The sequence below is a fragment of the Xenopus laevis genome, chromosome 7L, assembly GCF_017654675.1.
Source record: "Xenopus laevis strain J_2021 chromosome 7L, Xenopus_laevis_v10.1, whole genome shotgun sequence".
NCBI classification, from domain to species: domain Eukaryota; kingdom Metazoa; phylum Chordata; class Amphibia; order Anura; family Pipidae; genus Xenopus; species Xenopus laevis.
Window position 1 is genome coordinate 14167608 of NC_054383.1, and position 23163 is coordinate 14190770.

The 23163-nt window shown below is 41.7% G+C and overlaps 1 protein-coding gene across 2 annotated transcripts in view; it reads right to left on the bottom strand.

Moving 5' to 3' along the window:
* Window positions 1-2068: 2068 nt before the first annotated feature.
* Window positions 2069-23163, bottom strand: part of plpp4.L (phospholipid phosphatase 4 L homeolog) — a 66102-nt gene continuing 45007 nt past the window's right edge. For both annotated transcript variants that reach the window (XM_041568558.1, NM_001095241.1), the window contains 2 exon segments: window positions 3267-3437; window positions 2069-2545 (listed from right to left, as the gene is read on the bottom strand). In XM_041568558.1, coding sequence (XP_041424492.1) covers window positions 2346-2545; window positions 3267-3437 — 371 coding nt within the window. In that variant the 3' untranslated portion in view covers window positions 2069-2345.

The window sequence follows — 23163 nt, forward strand, 5'->3', positions numbered from 1 at the left end:
CTTCTGCTCTGCAAAGATGGGGTCCTGAGTTTGATTCCAGCCTGGGCACCATCTGCAAGGAGTTTATCTGGGCTTTTCACTGGGCACACTGGTTTCCCCCCATGTAACAAGTCAGGTTAATTGGCTCCTGCAAAAACTGACCATCCTCTGTGTAAATGTGATCGGGATTATTTTGTAAGCTCCACTGGGGCATGAAATTATGTATAAACATGGCTTACATGTGTCGGCGCTATATAAATGATAAACAGGTAACTAAACAGGCTTCAAGAGTTTATCAGAAGTCAACATTTTTTTTAAATAAAGCTTCAGTCATCGGTGAAACCAAATTACCTTCACTTATTTGGTTTCCTGCAACCAAAGTAAGTCACGTGTGGGTAGATACTTGCTGTCAGCTTGGGAACATAGCTTATTAACGTGTGTTTGGGCTCAGGATAAATCAGGAAGGCTAGGAAATATTGTTAAATGAAGACCACATAGGACCGTAGAAGTGGTCCTCTTCTCATGGGGCTACACAGGTTTCCCTATTTGATGAGCTCATTGGTTTGGATGCCAAATAATCAACCTTACTTCTACCACAACTTGGATAGCCAAAACGCACATTCCTTTGGGAGTTCTTTGCCAAGCTCATTTGAGCAGATCAACCTACCCTTGCCCGAGCAGCTTCATCATAAAAAAGGACAATTCTATGAGCTTCTTTGAGCCTAGCAATGGCTGAACGCAAAGTAGTCTGCAAGTCAATCAAAAATTAGTGATGGGCGAATTTTCGCCGTTTCGCTTCGCTGAAAAATTCGTGAATTTGCCCGTTTTCCGACGCCCGTTTTGACGCCGGCGCCCGTTTTTGCCGCGAATTTTCGCGGGCGTTTCGCGAACTTATTCGCTGGGCGCGAATCGCGCAAATTCACCGCGAATTCACGCCTGGCGAATAAATTCGCCCATCACTATTAAAAATAGTTGAGGGTAGCAAAATTAATGTAGTGAAAAAATATAAATGTTGGGGCAGCATAGACTACTTAAAAAGTGGTTAACTTTTAGTATGTTATATAATAGCTAATTCTAATCAACATTATCAATTGACCTCTATTTGAATTATTTGCTTTCTTATTCTGACTCTGTCAAATGGGGGTCGCTGACCCCTTCTAAAATACAAATGCTCTGAAAGGCTACAATGTTATTGTTATTGCTACTTTTTATTACTCATCGTTCTATACAGGCGTCTCCTATTCATATTCCAGTCTCTTATTCATATCAATGCATGGTTGATAGGGCAATTTTGACCCTAGCAACCCAATTGCTTCAATTACAAATTAGAGAGCTGCAGAATTAAAAGCTGAAAAAAAACACAAATTATACAAAATGAAAATCAATTGCAAATTATTTTAGGATGTTACTCTCTACACCATACTAAAAGTTAATTTAAAGGCGAACAACCCCTTTAAGGTCAGAATTAGACCTATGGCAGGAGAATGCAGATAAGAGAAATGGGGCAGCCAGAGTGCATGGGAAAAAAAGGGGAGACCCATATAAACTACTGCCTGTAGTCTGGAACCAGAAGTTCTATCTGAAACACAGGCCATAATAATGACAATGACCCACTGGGACGCACCACCGACCCTGCACTTTGATTAGTTAATTCCATGACTAAGTGGAGTCATCTGAACGGCACTAATAGATTTGTGTCAAGCACGGCTAAAGCTCCCCATAGACGCGACGATTCTTCTTGCCGAACGACCGATTTTAGAGAAGCCCGACCAATTATCGTGTGGTTAGTGGTATTCGAACGATCGTACATCTTACGATTTTTCGGCCGACATCTGTCGGGAAATTGATCGGCCAGGTCAAAAAATCTTTGTCGGTCCCAGTGCAATCTATCTATGTTTGCAGGGCCAAGCAGGCAGCTCCCCTTTGTTTTCCTGGTAAATTGGTCTTTTTAGTTGATGGTAAATTCGTACGATCGTACGATCGTTCTGAGAAGATCGTGGTCTCACGATCAGGATCTGATCTTTTAAAATCTCAACATCTATGGCCAGCTTAAGAGATGGACAAAATCAAAAGGTATTGACAGCAGAAATGGCAGATAGAAGATTAGGTTTAGTATCAGCCATGTGCGGTGAAGATAAACCATGGCTGTAATGAAAGCTGTGATATGAACAATGAATATCAATAAGGATGGTGATGTCAACTCTTGGGGTTCAGCCCTTTTGGCATCCGACTGGTGAGTTCACGATGAGTTCACTGTAGGTGCCAGACACACTGGATGGATGTACCCTGTACCAATACACAGTGCAGGGATAACCCCTTGCTGAGGTTACGGGTGCAGCTACGAGTCAGATGGGACCAAATGCTGGTCATACAGGTCCCTCGGTCAAACCTTCATGCATCAGACCTTCAGTGTTTTCCATCGGCGTCGGCTCCTCCTTTTTCTGGGGGGCCACCTGCCGCAGGCACACCGACGGTCGGTGGCAGGAGGAGTGTGTCAGGGGAGGGTAGTGCTGCCGATAACATAGATTGGCTAAGATCAGGCCAATCACCCCACCTATGAAGGAATCTGGGAGAGAAGAAAACATAACAAAATTGACGGTACAATAGAGAAATATAATCTGAACACTCAATCCATGTAGCATTGGCTACTTGTGGCACCTATCTGAGCATATATAGATGGACGGTGGCTGGATGGTAGCATTAGGTACACACAGACACAGTTCTTTTTACTGAAATGAAGGGTATTGGTACCAGATGGGTGCCTAATGTGTTGGCCAGGAAAGTTATAGAACACACCCTGCACGGGTCCAGTTGGATAGACCCATGCTTAACCTGGACTCAATAAATGCCCACCCCATACCCTACCTCCCCTACATCCACCTTTAACCCAACCCGGAGATCACCATTGACCGGAAGGGACATCACTTCACAGACAGATTAGCCAGGTCAGGGGGAAAAATGCTTTTTCAATCAAGGAGGTTAGAAGTCTGCAGTTGTCCTGGCTACCCATGGAGGGGCTGCCCTCTTGGTCAAGTAATCAGGGACCTTTTGCCCTTAACAGGACCGTGTTGTGTGTATTCAGTGGTTACAAAATGCAGGACTGTACACTATGCCCCTAAAACCAGCTGGCTGTGACCCATGCCAGGTTGCCTATATAGACTTAAGCTAATCAGTGGCTCATCCCAAAAAAAGGGATGAAGGTACTTGGCCACAGTCACCTTCTAACCATCCCCAATTCAAAGCTGGTAACACAGTGTGTTTGTTTGTGTAGGGGGGTCATTCCTTACCCTGCCAGTGGTGCTTGTAGTCACACATGCGTGACAAGGCAATCATCATGGCACAATACAGCGGCAAGATGGCAGCACAGAGTCGCCAGCTCTTCCCTTGGCCAATTTCTGTAAAACAGTGCAGCTTCCCCGCTAGATACAAGGAGGTGAACCCCAGCCCTGCGAAGGCAACTGTTGAAAGGAGAAAGATTGATACAGAGTAAATACAGCAAACATATTTTAAGGAGGACATGTCATTAAGACATGAATGGATTAAAAACAAGAAAAGTACACTTAAATACATTGTGTTAGATTGTTAGTTTTTGGAATCAATGGTGCTCATGAACTAATCTCATGGGTTCACCTACAGAGCACTTGCACCCGTGGGATTGGTAGAGCAAAATGACTTCTACACCTTTCAGAGGATTAAAATCCAGTACCAATACCCTCATGGGGAGAATAATAAGGATTAATTATATCTTAGTTTGGATCAAGTAAAAGGCACTGTTCTATTATTACAGAGAAAAAGGAAATCATTTTTAATGGAGTCTATGGGGCAGATTTACTAAAGGCCGAGAGAAAATTCGCCAGAAATCCCATTCGCAAGGACATTGTCAATTTACTAACAGGTGTAGAGGACAATTCGGTAGGAAAAGAGACTATCGCAAGCGTAGTTTCGTGCCCTATCGCCAGGCGAGTTTTCGCTCAGGTGGAGGATCGTTACTATATTCACTAAAGTGGGAATTTTACATAATGTGACGTCTTTCGCCAGAGTCTGCTGATAAGATGAAGCTACATCCTCCTCAATCAGTGACATCATATCCTGTACCAGAAAGTCATAAAAGTTCTAAAAAACACAGGGTTTTTTTCATTTTTTAAAGTGGGATTGTTTTAAAAAGCTGTAAGTATTAAAAAATTTTGTGTTAACATTTTTTTTCCAACCATTTGAGGGGCTTGCCACATTTGTTTTAGGGTGGGCTCATGTCTAGGATCTAGGACCTCTTTTGTCTTTATTTTGCTTCCTTGGACATTTGTAATAATAAGTGACCACTTCAAACATTTGCACCAACATCTCTAATAAAGACCTTTGTTCAAAATGACCTAAGCGTAACAGTACTAATGGAGTTTCACTAGGCAGAAATGAACGCTAGCGAAAGTTCGCTATGTAATGGTCGTGCTGCTGAATTAACACTAGTGAAACTGCGCCAGCGTTCGGCTATAGAGACGCAACTTCATATTTTAGTGAATTAGCGAAGTAGCAAATTTACGCCTGGCGAAGCGGAGTGAGGTGTGGCGGAGCCTTCACTGGCGAAAATTTGCCCTTTAGTGAATTTGCCCCATGGGAGTTGGCCTTCCTATAATTTGGATCTTCCTGGATAAAGGGTTTCTGGATAAAAGATTTCTGTTTCTTGCCTTCTTTTATATGACCATAATCTAAACAGATCTCTAGAAAGGAAACCATCATCCTTACTGTTGGGAACAAAGTCATTTTACAGCCTGTTTCCACTGACCGTGGCCCTTTAAGCTATTTGCATTACAGCTTCAATGATTTTGGCATAGAGACAATTGAATTTGTTTCCAGAAAGCAGGATTCCAAGCAATGTGAATATTAATTCACCAAACTGCTTGACTTTGACAAGTCTGCTCTATACACCAGCAATAATCTGCAGAGCTTGCAATCCATCAAGCCTACATTTGCAAATGACAATGAAAACATGTCAGAGCGTTGGCACGGGCAAGATGTTTACGCTCTTCCAGTAAACAGATTTCATCCCAAAGGCAAACAAATGTTACATTTTTTTTCAGTTAATGTGCTGCAACCGTTACCTCCGCTCACCCGTGAGACAAAGAACTGACACAAAATGACTTTCCGTCAACTAATGATCTGCACAGCCTGTGTCTGGTTTATACCATTAACTCCAGATTTTATTATATAAAGGAAAACTTGATCCATATATACATTTATTAGGTGCAAAAAGGAGCTAACGGACTGGGTATTACAGATCAGTGTCGGACTGGGACACCAGGGCCCCACCAAAAACTCTTAGACCAGGGGCCACTCTAAGTATTGTTTTCTTCCTCTCCTCACTCAACCTCTATTCTCTTAGTCTATTTTCTTTACATACTATAATCTATTATTCCATCTATTTAGCCTCTTTTTTCTCATAAAAATAGGAAATGGCCATGAAATAGGCCACTGACACCTGGGCCCACAAGGAGTTTTCCTGGTATCCCGGTGGGCCAGTCCAACACTGTTACAGATAATGGTTGTAGGTAGAAGAATGAGGGTAGCACCTATAGTAAGGCAAGATTGAGACACTAGCACCCTGTTTACATGATCCCCAACCTGCTGTTACCACTTTATTGCCCTAGCCAGGGCTGAAAACTACTGTTAGTGGCAGTAGGTGCCCGTCTAGGGTGCAATCATGGGGGGGCGCACTTTTAAGGGGATTTTTTTAAACCCTGGTTTGCTTGGCCTTTAATAGTTTTTCAATTCTATAAACCAACTCCCTCTTGTCTATGATTGATGCTATGGGCAGAAGCACTCCCCACCTCCCTCTTGGCAGCTGCTGGCACAGGTAGGTATTTTTGGGATATATCTTGGCTGCTGTGATTAGGGGCAACATAATGGATTTTTGGCTGCTGCTGGCACAGATACATATTTCGGACGATATGATGGATTTTTGTCTGCTGCTGGCATAGATACATATTTGCAGGCAAAATTAGGTTTTTTTGCCTGCTGCTGGCACAGGTACATATTCGGGGGTAACAATATGATGGATGTTTTGGCTTATGCACTCACAGGTACAGATTGTGGCCTTGGGAGCAATCAGAGGGATTGACTGCCATTGGCAAAGGTACAGGGGGCAACATGATGGCTGCTGGCTCAGGTACAGGGGGCAATATGAATGGTAACATGGGAAATGGTAATGCAGGACCCTGTAGGGGGGGGGGGTGATTGAAACCCTTGCCTAGGGTTCCAAAATACCTTGGCCCTGGCCCTAGATGTTTATTTCAAACATTTTAGGGGTATCACACCCCTTTTCAGTGCACAGGGATCTCAAAACGACACTCATCCACCCACTACCTCCAATATCCCTGATATATTAAAAATAACAGCTATTAAATAATAAAGTATATTCTTTCTATTTGGATCTACCATCCCCCCCCCCAATAAGCCTCTCTGATGTAGGGGTCCCAAGAAAATTCCCTTTGTGCTGTACCCTAAAAACCACACTCGGCAGTTAATATTAAGAGATGACTTTGGCAAAGACAGGGCTATGACTGGAAGATGTTATGAATTATTATACAGTATAAATGAAAAGAAACACAGTCTTTCATTTCACAGTTCGCAGGCTGCCACAAACTGGACCATCATGACCAAAGTGGTGCAGTTAAAGGGGCGGTTCACCTTTAAAGGGAATCTGTCGTCATTTTAAAAAATTTTTTTTTTTTGCATTTTTTTAAAAACACACATCCATAAACACTGTCTGGCAAATAAAATGTTAATCCACAAATCCATGCATAAGTTATTTTAGTTTGTATTTTGTCATGGGGGCTTCCATTTGTGCTCATTACACATTCATCCTGTGCTGCTCTAACAGCAGGCACAGCATTACCTGTGTGCTTGGAGGCAGCCACTCTGTAATGAAAAGCCAGGTCGCACTACGACGTGAGAATCTAGCTGTACACTCCCCCTCCCCTCTCTGCCCATGCGTGTGATGTTTGGAGGAGAGAGGTCACATGGTTTGCAGGGAAGCAATTACTTTCACTTTCCTACGTCCTGCTCTACAGCTGCACTAACAGCCCCTCCTCCCACAGACACTATCAAAGCTCCTGCCCTTCTGTAAGTTTGATCTCTGCTTTCCTTTGGAGGGGGGACTTTCTCTCCTTGCTGCCTTCCTAGTTAGTTTTACTGGTTACTAGATGAGGTAAAGGAGCTGTGAGTTCCCTCTGCTATCCACCTCACACACACCTTGCTCCTTTCCTGCCTGCAATACTTCTTTTTACATATTATTATTATTTATATGTTTGTATGCAGGATTTCAGTCCTTCTGAAGTGTTGTCAGTGGGAGCTTATCTTGATTCCTGCTTATTGTTCAATTGACAGTCTCAGCAGACAAGGCTCTATTTACATTACAGCAGCTTGTAGGAGGGAGGGGTAATGACATCACTCCAACTTGCAGTGCAGCAGTAAAGTGTGACTGAAGTTTATCAGAGCACAAGTCACATGACCTGAGGGCAGCTGGGTAAATGTCAAAAATGTCTAGCCCCATAGCAAATTTTAAAATTAGATATAAAAAATCCATTTCTTGTTTTGAAAAACGGATTTCAATGCAGGATTCTGCTGTAGTAGCACTATTAACTGATACATTTTGTAAAAAACATGTTTTCCACGACAGTATCCCTTTAAGTTAACTTTTAGTATGTTCTAGAATGGCTAATATTTACCATTCAATCATAAAAAATAAAAACCAATTGCAAATTGTCTCAGAATATCACTTTCTACATCATACTAAAAGTTAACTTTAAGGTGAACAACTCCTTCAAAAAACAGTTTATTCAAGGAAGATACAGTACATCTCAAAAAAGGCCAGCCTTACACGTTTCGTGCCAAAAGGGGTACTTAATCTTAGGCTGAATCAAACCCTTTATCCTACAATTAAGTTCAGTCCAGTTTGGGCCAGCATGATAACTTTGAAATGAAAATCTCTGTAACCGCCCTCAAGGTCTGGAGCTTGGGCATCTGGACCCCCCACAGGGTTTGGGGATTGTACCCCAACAGTCTCTTAGGTTTCTCCATGTCTGATTTAATAATGAAAGGAAAGGTTGTACTGTGAGACACACATTGTTGGCATGGCAGAAAAGGTTATTGGAAAAGCGAGCGTCGCTGCTTTGTGATTAAAGAAAGGACAGACTATTTCTGGAAGGATCAATAAAATGAGCATTGCTGCTAAAAAGGATGAATGTGAGAAGGTTTTAGCAATAACGGATTGATTTAAGGGCGGTCTCACCTGGGAAATGGCACAGAGATGGTATTAGGATCAAGGCACAGGGACGGAGTAAGATAAAAAGGCAATGATGGGAGTCTGGGGCCCTCATCTGATATAGTGGGTGGGCTGCATAAATCACGAATGTCCCACCATGAGCCCCACAGCTGCTGTCCCTGTAGCATCAATGACTGTCATTTTGTGCCTTCCATGCTAATTCCATACATTCTGTGATCTGCGACACTTCAAGGGGTTGTTCTCTTTTGCATTAACTTTTAGTATGATGTAGAGAGTGATATTCTGAGACAATTTGCAATTGGTTTTCATTTTTTATTATTTGTGTTTTTTGAGTTATTTCGCTTTTAATTCAGCAGCTCTCCAGTTTGCAATTTCAGCAATATTGTTGCTAGGGTCCAAATTACCCTAGCAACCGTGCATTCATTTGAATAAGAGACTGGAATATGAATAGGAGAGGCCTAAATAGAAAGATAAATAATCAAAAGTAGCAATAACATTAAGGATTTTTATTATAAAAATACACTTACATTAATTCAAAACGTTGACATATCAGAAAATCAAAAAAAAAAAAGCAACAAACCCACCCATACACCATCCTGCCCGCAGAGTCCATCCCTCTGTCCATAGGCAATAGTCCAAACCACCAATTCACAAGGCCAAACTTGCAAAGTCTTGTTTTTGAGCAATAACATTAAGGGTGAAGTTAATAGTGAAGTTCCGCCACTAGAGTGAATTCCGCCACTCTCCATTCATTTCTATGGGATTTTTATAGGCGTATTTATCAAAGGGTGAACTTTCACTTTCACCCATTGATAAATACGCCTTTCAAAATCCCATAGAAATGAATTGAGAGCTGCGGAATTTCACTCTAGTGGCGGAACTTCACTCTTTGATAAATTTACCCCCATATGTGTAGCAGTTGTTCTTTTTAGAAGGGGTCAGTGACCCCCATCTGAAAGTTGGAAAGACTTAGTAGAAGCAAGCAATTAAAAAACTATACAAAATGAAGAGCAATTGAAAAGTTACTTAGAACTGACCATTCTATAGCAGACTAAGGGAGTTATTTACTCGATTTTTTTCTGGTTGAGGTTTTTTGAGCAAAAACTCAACGTTTACAAGAAAAAAAACTTGACATTTTCTAGATTTATTATATCCCAAGGCTGCGAAAAGTCAAAATCTGAAAATCCACCATCTCAAACCTGGCGAGGTCATACTGTATAGTCAATAGTAGATGTCCCTTTTACAATTTGAAGGGGGTTATTTATAAAAAGCCAAATGTTAACATCTCAAAAAATTTGAGTTTTTTCACTAGAAAAAAATAATTTTTATAAGAGAAAAAAATTAAAATTTTTCAAAATTTATTATACCCCGATGCTGCAAAAAAGTATAGAATCTGAAAATCCACCATCTCAGACTTGTTGAGGTCCTGTATAAGTCAATGGGAGACTTTTCTGCTGGGTTTAGCCCGAAAATCCGACTTTTTCAGGGTTTTCGGGCAAAAATTCTAAAAATTTCTAGCAATCCGGGAAAAAGGGCAGAAACATTCGAGCAGTTCTGGAAGAAGCCTGAAATATTCAAAGCAATTTAGGTTTTTGCTTGTGTTTTTCTGCAATCCTATTAAAGCAAGTTTTTTTTTTACTAATAAATACGCTGAAATAGAGCATGGAAGTTTGGTTGTGTTTTTTTTTTTAAAAAATAAAATATGAAATAAATTAGCATTTTAGTAAATAACCCCCGAAGATATCATAATCTGCGCTGGGTTTGGTCCAATAAACTCAGAGTTCTCTGCGATAACCAGAAAAAAACAAGCGATTCGGGCACCAAATCCGGGAAAATTTGTACGATTCAAGTTTTTGCTCGACTTAATTGAGTCTTTTCCTGACCTGACTTTTTTTGAGTTATTTTATTGATAAACAAGATAAAATGATGGATGGGAGTTTGATCGAGCTTGGTTTAATAAAAATACGAGATAAATTCGAGTTTTAGTAAATAACCCCCTTATGGTAAACTTAAAACAAAATCATAGCTGGCTTTTCTTCCTGGGAAGGGAAATTGGACCATAAACTGCATTGGGCCAGAAGTGAATGTGAATTTGCCATATTCTCTCTAAACAGTAATCTGAGAATCTCTTGGATATGGGGAGACTATAAACACGGAACACGCTTTGTTCTCTAAATCCCCCAATCCCTCAGATTTATAGAACCTCTCTCCCCTCTCAGTGCCCATAAACATTGCAATAACATCATAGGCTGGAGAGAAGATACTCGGCTTTATACTGTAGATAAATATGTATCAGATGATTGAGGAAGGCCATTAACATGAGCTGCAGGAAATCTAATATTTACTTCAATATCTCCAACAGCGTCAGATAATCCTTAGATCAAGTCTGGGTAATGAATGTGTGATTTATGTCTCATTTTACAGCGTGAAATCGTCTTCTGCTTTAGACACGTCGATTATAGCAAATTACAAACTTAAAAAAATATAAAGATAAATAAAAAAAAAAGAATGTATTTTACTGTCTGCTCTAACAGCAATAAGACGATTCGTACTGTACAGACCCACTATAGGGATCTGATATGAGTCTGATATCAGATGCAGAAAATCTCAGCTCTCCTTGTGCCAAGGGCAAACACTGAGAGTATTTCATGAGTCACTAAGATGTATGAGTCAGGAGAACAGATTTATGGTTTTTGGGACTTTAGAGATATGCCCGTGTCAGGCAGTTTATAGATAATAGATCTAATAACTCATTATATAATGATCATTATATAAAGAATAACATCATACCTCTGACCCACAATCATTATAACGGTAGCAGCAGGGGTACTGGGTATTGTCTCCATACACTCACTTAAAGGGGTGGTTCACCTTTAAGTTGACTTTAAGGGGCTGATTCACTAAGGGTCGAATATCGAGGGTTAATTAACTGAGATCCCAATATTTGTGTTTCTAGTGTTTCACCTCCAGTAAAGGTGATTTAAATGACAAATACGTGCTGTTTTCATATTTCTTCTACAGAGAAAACTGAGTGTGGGTTATACCACTAAGAAAACCTGCACCTGTTGGACTTGAAAGTGGCCTCCTAGTGGCCGGTGAGCGCTGATAGTGATATAATGGGATCAGCAGAACATTCACCAGCGCCTGGTGCTGACTCACAAAGCAGGGAAGTGTCATTTGCAAGAGATGGATGTCCAGGATCTGAGATCCCAAGCGTGATTCTGTTTTACAAACACTTTACCTGTGACAGATGTGCCATTAGTAAAAGCAGATCAAAATAGGCTCCCGGTAATCGTCAGGCAAACATAATGAACAATATCAGTTGGAAGATTGGCCTCGATAACACGACTTCTGGTACAAAATGACTCAAATTGTCCTGTCCTCTCCCGGGAATCATATTTTCATAACAACAAGGAACATGATGCGACTACAAGATAAATGTGCTGACAGTCACGGCGGCTGTGGCTACTCATTTATCCAGGCAACAGGTTAGCCTTTCAGGCAGCCAAGCTGAAAGACTCCTAATAGATATGCAGCAATCCGTCCTTGTCACTATTGTGCAGCTACTGCCGAGGGGATCTTAAACTTTGCCTTAATGTGATGTGTACTAGTTACCAGGGCCACCATAAGAAACAACAAACATTTTCTGGGCCCCAACCCAGCCCCCAAGCCCCACCCTAGATCTCGCCCACCCCACACCACATTAAAAAGGCCACACAGACAGCGCTAAAAACTGTAACCCACATGTAGTTATAAAAAACCATTGGTGGTCACCCCATTTTAAGTTACAAAAAAACATTGGCGCCAGGGCCCCCCATAATTTTTTTTAAAAAAAAACATTGGTGGTAAGGCCCCCCCTACAAGTTAAAAAAAGCATTGGGGGCCAAGGCCCCCCCCTATAAATGAAAAAAAAGACATTGATGCCAGGGCTCCCCATAAAAGTTTTTATGAAAACTCATTGGTGGCCATGGTCCCCTCTTACAAGTTAAAAAGAAACATTGTTGATCAGGGGCCCCATAGAATATTTAAAAAAAACATTGGTGGCCAGGGGCCTATAGAGTATTAAAACAATACATTGGTGGCCAGTGGTTTAATAAAAGTAAAAAAAAAAATGGTGTTCAGTGGAACTTACCTTAGGCTATTTTCTTGGCTTCGGGGCTTCAGCTTCGGCTCCTTTCTTGGCTTTGGGTTCTTTTGCGGCTTCAAGACTTCAACTATGGGTCCTTTCGTGGCTTCGGGTTTTTTCATGGTTTTAGCTCCTTTTGGGTCTTGGGCACTTTGGGTGTTTTTGCTGCTATGGCTACATTTACGGCTTTGGGTCTTCTGCGTTTCGGAACTTTAGCTCTACAGGACTTCGGTGGTTCAGTGCTGTCAAGGGGGGCCCCCTTTAGCCCTGGTACACATGTACCCCCTGTGCCCCCCTGATGGCGGCCCTGCTAGGTACAAATGCCATAATCTGAACCAAATTCAAACCCTTAAAGTCATGTCACTTTAATGGCTCTTACAAACAACATTTACTCATGTGTTCCTTGTTATTGGGGTTTTTGTTGTGTTCCACTGCACAGGGAACCATGAACTAACAGAACTAATTTTATCCTATGTTACGTTTTCCCTTGACACTGCCCTGAACCAGGGAACACTGCTGAGAAACAACGTGCATTATCTTACCTGTTTGGTGCCATGGGTACAGGGGCAACTGAGTAGAATGGGTTCCATTAACTCATGGATTGTAGTGCTGTGGAATAGTGACCCTAAACCCACAGTGAACCACGGCTTGCCCAATGGTTGGGCAGGTTCAGGTTGAAATTTGGTCAACTATTGCGGGTTAGGGTTAGGTGCAGGAAAACTCAAGCCCACTTGAGGTAAAAGATATTTGGCATTAGATTCTGAAGTCATAAAGAATCAGAACCTTCAAACAAAGCAATCACAGAGTTTTATAGATTTGGGAATTTATGATATGAGAACTTACAGGTGTAAAAGGCAGTTCCCAGTGGGACAGCATAGAGATATCTCTTCACAGAGAAAACAAAGAACTCTTACAGCCAAGCAGGTGGTTCTGCCTCAAGGCCAGGGTATTAGTGACCAAGACTAGCTTGAGAACAGAATCCATCCAAGTCAGGGGGGCTCCCGGTGAAATCTGCATACAAAGAATTTTATTCTCTCTCTCAGGTCAGAGTGGGGAACGCACAGATGTAGCTCACAAAGTAGCGCACAAAGTAGAGTCCTGCAGCGGCTTGGGTACTCACAAAAAAAAAAGCAGGCACCATGTGGAATGAGGGGAGGATTTTCAGTTGCGGTTATAGATGCGGGTCGACGGGTCACGGGTCTATGGGTCAGGTTGCAGGTCTCATCTAAATTTCTCATCTTATGTAATATTGTCTATATTTTACTCCTTATAAAGTTTACAAAACTTGTTTCTGGCCCTGCGCACTATATGGAGGTACCTCCGTGTACACTGCATCAAGTCATAGAGTGCAACTGCTTTTGCTTTGTACTACATTCACGCTGAGTCCCGTGACTCTGGGAAAGTTTGCACCGACCGGAACATTATTGGAAGCGCTGTGAGTGTATCGAATCTACTTTACCCTCACTTTTGATGATGTCACTTCCATTTTGCAGCACCATCACTTCCTGTTTGATAGTGGTCGGTGGGTTGCAGGTCAGGTTGCGGATAAGGCAGTTGCGGGTCCGGGTTGGGTAGCGGATCAAAGTGGGTAAATATGCGGGTTGCGGTTCGGGTTGCAGGTTCGGGTCTTAGAAATTGGTTCTGCACAGGACTCCAACACAGAGCGAAAAGAAACAGGTACAGTACAGATGAGGGTCCTACAATGGCAACATTTTACAGGTTATAGTCAGTGTGGGTTGAGTTTTTGCTGATCCACTCATCACTACTGTGTAAAGCATAAAAATGTCAACCAACAGCAATGGGAAGAGTAACCATCCATGTATAAGGGCCCTAAAGCTCTGGACAATAAATGCACCAACTTTCCTGCTCTCGGGTATCCCTTTCTGGGTGAATATGCAGTTCCAAAAAAATACCTGAGAGCAGGGATGAAAGTTCCCTGGATTGGTGCGTTTTGTAAAGGAAAGATGAAAAGAACCAAATTAAAAATAGTAAAATCTGCATTAAGTTTACAAATATTCAGTTGTTTGTTAGTTGTATAGGGAAACAATATGTAGGACCAATCTGAGCAAGGAAATATCATATGTGCTCCTTGGGTGGTGGATTAGCTAAAAGCACAAAGGAAATATTCTGTTGTCTAACAGTTTTTCCTTTCAGGATATATCAGACTTGCCCAATTTGCAGCCTTCCTGCTGTTGTTAAACTATACATCTCAGCATGTTGTTGAAAGCTAAAGGCTAGAATCGGGGAGATAATCTGTCTTGCAAACATATATTAAATTTCTATATCAGTCAGTATCCCCTCCAGGACAATGCTATTCTTCTGCCCCCCCCCCCTTCCTGCAGCACACCATGGTTCTGCTGTCTCCTTTGTTGTGCCCAGAGTATCCTAAAAGACTTTTATTAAAAAAAACAAAATAAACATCTTCTATCATTGTTTCTGTTGCTCAGTTAATCCCATCTACTGCCTTGGAATATAAAGTACATGCTTGTGGAGTAAGCTGTAGGGTATGATTTGGGTATAAGAATAAGAAAAAATAAAGAAAGATAAGAAGACGAAGAAACTTAATTCAACTTTTTGACAAGCAACACACGTAATATTGGAGTTTGGTGACCATTAAAGCGCAAGAATTATCGATGAAGCACTCAACAACGCAGAATAATTTGCGCTCCTACATTTTATAACCTGGTATAAGGAATAAGTTATCTTTTAAGCAGCAAAGTGCTAACATATATGACTTATATAGTCAAACCCATGCGCACTTGGTTCCCAATCAAAAATCCAGTCAACTTAATGAGCCGGGATCAGGTAGAACTGCTATCAAACCTCCAGAAACCTTCATTCACTACTGAATTAAATGTGTACAGTACAGGTATAGGACCTCTTATCCAGATTACTTGGGACCTGGGATTTCCCATATAAGGGATGTTTCCATAATTTGAATCTCCATATCTTAGGTCTACTAAAAAATAATAATAAAATAGGATTGTTTTTCCTCCAAAAAGGATTAAATACATCTTAGTTGTGATCCAGTATTTTCATATAACAGAGAAAAGGAAACCATTATTAAAAATTGACTTATTTGATTAAAATAGAGTCCATGGGAGATGGCCTTCCCGTAATTCGGAGCTTTCGCGGATTGTGGGTTTTCCAAATAATGGATCCCATACCTGTAATAGCGTAGTGCTTAAGGGCAAAGACACGGAACAATTTTGCCCATCCACAACATTTATTAGCTCAGGGGATGGTGTCAACTCACTCAAAATTTCCCCCAATACTAGTACAAGTATGGGATCCCTACCATATGGGTCAAGGTCATGCCTCTTATATTTGATTCTGTTGGAGGGTAATGTCTTTACTTCATACTTTCAGGGCTGCTAATACAGATATGGGACCTGTTATCCAGGATGCTCGTGACCTGGCGTTTCATAATTCATGCCTAAAATATACTAGCATAGTCTTACATGTAAAATCATATAAATAAACCCAATAGGCTGGTTTTGCTTCTAATGAGAATTAATTATATCTTAGTTTGGAACAAGAACAGGTATGGAATCTATTATCGAGAATGCTCAGGACCTGGGTTTTTCCAGATAATACATCTTTCTGCAATTTGGATCATGCTAGAAAATCATGTAAACATTAACTAAACCGAATCGGCTGGTTTTGCTTCCAATAAGGATTCATTATATCTTAGTGGGGTTTTGCATTATTTGGATAAAATAGAGTCTATGGGAGATGGTCTTTCTGTAATTCAAGCTTTTTGCAAAATGGATCCCATACTTGTTATAACAACGATAATGCTCTTTTAATGATTTGAAGCTCTATCGAAAATTATCCTGAATTTAAGAACACATAATCCTGTATAGTAAGACTTGAGTAAGGTTTCTAACATTTGCAAAGAAAACCATACAATCACATTGATGTTGCCATTTATGCTCTGACTTTCTGTCTAGGCCCCCATAAGCTAGCATCAAGGTAAAATATATCTGAAATCATTGCTAAATTATTCATCTTGGTATAGTGTTAGTAATATCTAAATCTCACCCTAACTGACCTTCATGATGGGATCACACCCAAATATCAATCTAAAAGGCTTTGCAAAAATTAGGATGTGACAGCCTAACAACTGGTTTGAGTTATATCATTAGCAACATAATGACATTCCTTAAAGATGTATTTGCTTAAAGGAAAACTATACCCCCAAAATGAATACTTAAGCAACAGATAGTTCATATCAAACTGAATGACATATTAAAGAATCTTACCAAACTGGAATATATATTTACATAAATATTGCCCTTTTACATCTCTTGCCTTGAACCACCATTTCGTGACTCTATCTGTGCTGCCTCAGAGATCACCTGACCAGAAATACTACAACACTAACTGTAACTGGAAGAAGTGAGGAAGCAAAAGGCAGAACTCTGTCTGTTAATTGGCTCATGTGACCTTACATGTGGTTTGTATGTGTGCACAGTGAATCTTACGATCTCAGGGGGTGGCCCTTATTTTTTAAAATGGCAATTTTCTATTTATGATTACCCAATGGCACATACTACTGAAAAAGTATATTATTATGATAATGGTTCATTTACATGAAGCAGGGTTTTACACATGAGCTGTTTTACTCAGTATCTTTTAATAGAGAAATACATTGTTTGGGGGGGTGTAGTTTTCCTTTAAGTGAAAAGAATTAAGAGATATACAGACCACAGTTTTAGATGGACCTATTAGTTTAAAAGTGTGACTTGGATTTTGTGGTCTGAAAGTCTTTATTCTGAAGAAGTATGCCTATGACTAAAGGATTGAGTCCCGAAACGCGTAAGACGTGAAATCACTGCAGAGCTATGCAAAAAAAGAGCTTTCTGCTACATCGGAGTGACGTCCTTCCTTTGGTTTCTATGTCGTTTAGCAGTGGGGAAGCTGCGGACCAAGCACCCGACGAGCGATGAAGGAACAGTTTTAGGGAGGTGCGCTTGGAGCGATCCCTTCGTTTGGATTTATTCTTAAGAAGGCCTAAAGCTGGCTGTATGCATAGTGGTTGATCTAGGTTGGCAAACAGGTGAAACTTTGCCTTATTTGGCCACCCAAGTGGTGAGTTAAATAAGGTTGGTTTGAATTTTCAGACCTTCCCCAACAACAATTTCAGATTATTGGCTTCTGCAGAGCACTTGACGGTGAACATTCATGGAGTAATACAAGTGGACTTTCCACTTGCCCCAAAACTGAACATATGCCCGATGGATAGCACACAGAAAGTTGACTGTATTGGTCCCTTAAATAAGATGAGTTGATACTAATTCTATTAAAAGTGACTGATACAACAGTTGTGCAGACACCTGGCCACCTTAGAATATTCACTAAATCCCGCTCATGCCTAGAAACAAAAATCAATGTGAACAGTGTCGGACTAGGGTGTGTGGAGCCCACCGGGATGCCACCTCAGGGGCCCCCCACCACAGATTTGAGCTCTACAGCTGATGCCGCCAAACCTGGGAAACCCCTGTCCTCCCCTTACAGCAAGGGCCACATACCTTTAACTTCCAGCTTGCGGCCTTGATCAGCTGGTTGAGAGTGGGAACAAACTTCCATAGGAGTGGGCCTGGGCTGCTGGGGCCTACCAGGCCAGTCCAACACTGAATTTGAGTTGATAGTGGCTTTTTGGAGCTGAATATCTTATACATGGATATTGGAACATACACCTACATGACAGTCTAGGTATATGGGCTTATTTCATATTACATGTTCTTTCATGTTACCAATGGTTACTATGGTTTATATCCTTATAATCTTGCAGAGATTTCAGGTGACAAACGTACCTTGCCAGTACATAAAAGAGATGAATTAGAACAAGAAGCGGTGGGAAGAGGATCCTATTCATCCTGTGTTTGTTGGAACAGCTAAATTCCGAGTAGATTACTCCATCTCCCATGACATCGACCGCAGTAGACAATGTAGCGACTCATTAATCTCACAGTTTCTACAGCTCCCAGGCATCTCATAAAAACTAGAGCAGGATTTATACAGCTCCCAGAGTGGTGATCCGATTCCTAATCTCAGCTGGATCTGACTCTACTAATTATCCTTACAGATGGGGGTTTATTTATGCTGCAGTGCACTTTAGCAGTTGGGTGACAGATAGATGCCCTCTATGAAAGACAAAACCTCCAGTAAGCAAGTCTTTCTATGCAGAACTTTAGTCCTTGGCAAAGTTAACTGAGGATCTATGCTGTCCATGTATGTATTAATGTTTTGTTATAGTTGTTGAACAAATTAGCCTGATAACGGTCCATGTCATTAGAGATTACAGTCACAATCAATCGACAATCACACATCAGTCAGGCATGTCTGAAAATCCCATCTATTGACTTCACTAACCTTTCATTTGATCCACGATGCTTAAAGCCAATCTGGCCATTGATCTAGTGGTTCAATGATGGGATATTTGCATAGATCATCAGCTGTAGAACAATTACTTCCAGTTGATGTCTCAACATCTACATATAGAACTTGAGGGTAATGGAATAACACATACAATGCATGCTCTGCTTCTAGTAACCCATAGCAATCAGTAGTTAGTGTTTAATGGTCTGCCATACGTCTGATTTGCTATTGGTTACTAGACCTGGAGCAATTGTAAAGCCTGTTTCTATAAGCCCTTGAGAGTGGGGTCTGTTTGTACAGGAACCCACAGAGCATTTTGGCTCCCATATTGACTATGGCCATACATGAAACCATCTGGACGGGCAGTGTAGCCAATAACTCAGATTATTTAACAGTGAATTTGTCCCTGCAATGGCTAAATCTCATTCACATGTTTCTTTATGCTGCGGAAAGTATAAAGTTGGGGTAATGATGCTGATGCCAAATGCAAAATATAAACCCCCTCTCTACCTGTGTGTAAAGGGCAGGCTGAGTACATACCATCAATCAGAAAGCAGCAGCCATTCACTTCCGGAACTGCAACATTTTTATTTTTATCAAGACACACCAGGGGCATCTATTCACGACATACATCCAGTGATTCAACCACACTTTGCATCAAATGGGCTCCCCACTTCTCAACAGGTTGACTGTGTAGTAGCAATACCTCCTATTGCAGTTAGGTCTCTTTTTTGCTGCCCTTTTTAACTTTGTCCTACCTATCTTTTGCACCCAGTACACACTATAACCTTCTATCCCATCTCTGGCTGAACCTACCACTTGCTCTCCTGGGCTGGGCTCTCTTCCTCCAGCAGTTTCTTGTTATCTCTACCACACTCTTCTCCAACTCCTTCTCCTGCCTCTCCTGTTGCCCTTAATATACAGTAGTTTCCTCCCTCTGTTTGCCCTTGGTGGCCGGGGTAAAAATTACACAATATTAAAAAGATTAGTGTCCAAAGTGTACAAGCAGCCTGTTTTGGTGTTGATAAGCCTTCAGTGGAATATACTGGAAAATGGCTACTAAGGAGCTAGGACTTGGGAGAGAAACCATGCTGAAGAACATATAAGTCTAGGGAGAGGAGAGCCAAAAAGGGCAAAAACTCAACCACTGTGCACTAAATGCAGTGATAACTGGAAAGGGACATATATAAAATGTGAAACTCTACAGCTGATATAAATGCAGTACCTACATGACCATGTTATTCTCAGCCTTTGTTTTAACCAGAGAAAAACACACTTGTCTTATAATTTCTCTAACACTGAGGATGTGCCTTGGTTAAAATCTCAAAAGGCCAGCAGATATTTATTGCTTATAAAACTCTACAGAAATGGTTTTAGCTCTAATTACAAAGCCAAGATATGGTCCTTCTGAGAATTGAGTTCTCTTCTCAGCACTCGCTGAAAAGTCTCAGGAGGTGACAATCTAAACTGCCTTGTAAACAATGTATCCAACGCTAACTGCCATATTGGATGCAAAAAAGCGTGAGCACTAATTGTTATATTGCATCAATTAGTTGGCTGTAATCACAGCTAAGCCAATTAGATTCACGTATGAACTAGAACAGGGGTCCCCAACCTTTTTTACTCGTGAGCCACATTTAAATGTAAAAAGAGTTGGAGAGCAACACAAGCATGAGAAAGTCCATGGGGATGTCAAATAAGGGCTGTGATTGGCTGTTTGGTAGCCCCTATGTGAACTGGTAGCCTACAGGAGGCTCTGTTTGGCTGTACACCTGGTTTTTATTCAACCAAAACTTGGCTCCAAGCCTGGAATTCAAAAATAAGCTCCTGCTTTGAGGCCACTGGGAGCAACATCCAAGGGGTTGGAGAGCAACATGTTGCTCGCGAGCTACTGGTTGGGGACCACTGAACTAGAATGATATGATCTGCAGGATTTTTTTCCCCTGAGTGTGACAGGAGGGCAATACATCAGGCAGATTCCCATGACATAATAATAATATTCATTTCAGCTTGAAGAGGATCCGTGCGTGTCATAAGCAGATGTTTGCTAGCAAAATAAGTGTGTCTGTGTGTTTGGTTTTGGGTTCCTTATTCCTTATCCAAGGAGGGCAGAACACTAAAGCAAGCCATAGATTCAGGTATGGATTTAGGTTTAATCCTACAATGGGGGGGGGGGGTCTTTGTTCAAGTTCAAAAAAATGTGCATAATTCCTTTTTAATGCACTTTGAAATATTTCTGAATATCTATGCACTCCAAAGCAGAGCACAGACACCTGCATTCCACCTGATGAATACCGTCCTACCCGTGTGTTCAATAAAAAAGACCCTAAAAACTCTAATTTGCATGTTATTAAGATGCTCGAGTCAGGGTGTTCCGGGGAATCTACACCTCATACTGGATAGCATAGAGCACAGTTAGAGCCCAGACAAAGTGGAGTCCTCTGCACCCCCTAAGTGTCCCTGGTATCTCTGATAATGACCCCCTCCCCCAATTTGTTTTGGTATTGGGTTTCTTAGGGGTAATAATGAACTGGAACCAAAAATGGGAGTCATAGAGAGTGTAGTCTTAAATGATTTGAAGCCAAATACTGCAACACTGTACATGTAGTTAATACCAGGGGTCAAATGGCCTTACTGGGGTAACAGTCAGGAGCAAAGAAAAAGCTTTAGATCAGTTTGGTTGCCATCTGCCCGCATTTGACCTGGAAAGACTGGTTCTTGGAAGAGCTGCCTGGATCAAAACTGCCCGGTTTTCCAAATTAGGAAAACTGGACGGATGTTCCTAGATTAAAGGGCAATTGGCCAATTGCCATGTCATAGCCACACCCCTGGATGTGACACTTCCCCACCCCTCAACTAGGGTTGCCACCTTTTCTCAAAGTTTTTACTGGCCGGTGGGGTGGGCAGGAACAAACAGGGTGTTCTGTGACGCAAAAAGGGGGCCGGAACCACATACCGTGCCGCAGGAGGGGCGGAGCCTCGTTGCACGATGGCCAGAAGGCCGGGAAAAAAAAGGTAAGTTCTAAAAAATTCGGCCCGGCTAAGGCTTTTTTTAAGGATATTACAAATTAACCAGCAGATACATTGCCGGTACATTTGTAATCCTGGCCTTGGCAGGTGTTTTACCAGCTAGGCTGGTAAAATACTGGTCAAGTGGCAACCCTACCCTCAACCAGGTCTGGACTGGAAGTCAAAATTGGCCCTGGAATTCCAAGCACAGAAAAGCCCAAACAGCTCCCACCAGCCCACTAAGTAAAATAGTGACTTTCTATGGCACCTTGCAGCAGCCCCTCTGGCATTTGCCAGAAGCCATAGATTGCCAGTCCGGATCTGCTCAACGCTACTGCCTTGCCCTGTAACACCATCAAGCGACCATGCCCAGACCGTGAGACAGAAAAAGCTCAGTTAGGCAGAAAAGTCCAATATGAGGAATCCAAAGAGTTAGAGAAGCTCAAGGTCGAAATCCAAGCAAAAATCAGGCAGGCCTGGATTTGTGGGCAGTCCGCAAAGGCCCAGGCCTAGGGCGGCAAAGAGCTGGGGGCGGCATGCTGGTTACAACTGGCCTACCCCCCTGCCTGCCCATTGCTGCATTTGAACCTGCCTGTCACCAACATCGCAACTGAACCTGCCCACCCAGTACCCAGTGCCGTCAATAGGGGGACTTATGAAGGAGATGAGCAGTGGGGCTTTGCTAGGGGGGTGAGCGTGAACGGGGTGGGGGGGCAGTTAGAAATCCATCCCTGAAATCAGGGCAGGCAGCGGTCAACTCAGAAAAGTCATTTAGTTGCACACAGGAACTGACAGACTGACTTATATTTAGGGTTGCCACCTGGCCGGTACTTTACCAGCCTGGCCAGTAAAAACGATGGTTGGTCCCAACGTTATTAATAGGGAGAAAAGATAAATATATAGGAAAGCCGGTATTTTTTTCCAGAAAAGGTGGCAATATTTGAATTTTGAACCCGGGTCCTCAACATCTGTTCATTATGAATTTCCACACCAAAGTGCAACATGATGTCACTACGTGGAGCAGCAGCATGAGTTGATGCCATGTGAGCCGTCATCTTGGAGCCGAAGCACGGCTCTCCTAACAGCTAAATGGAACAGCAGCACAAATATTTATCAATTAAAATGCATTTATTGCACAATTAGGGCATTCCAGCAATGTTTCAGGCCACGTTTGGTCCTGTATCAAACTGTGTCCTCAGTGTGCAATAAATGCAGTTTCATGGCACACTTTAATTGATAAATATTTGTATTGCTGTTCCAGTTTGATTTTATTGTTTGTTTACCAGTGGAAAGTGGCCATTGGAGAATGAGCACTGCTAATAAATGTCAACTAACTGTCATTCAGACAACTGGCTATCCATGTAGTTAGGACCAGCAGTGCAGACAATAA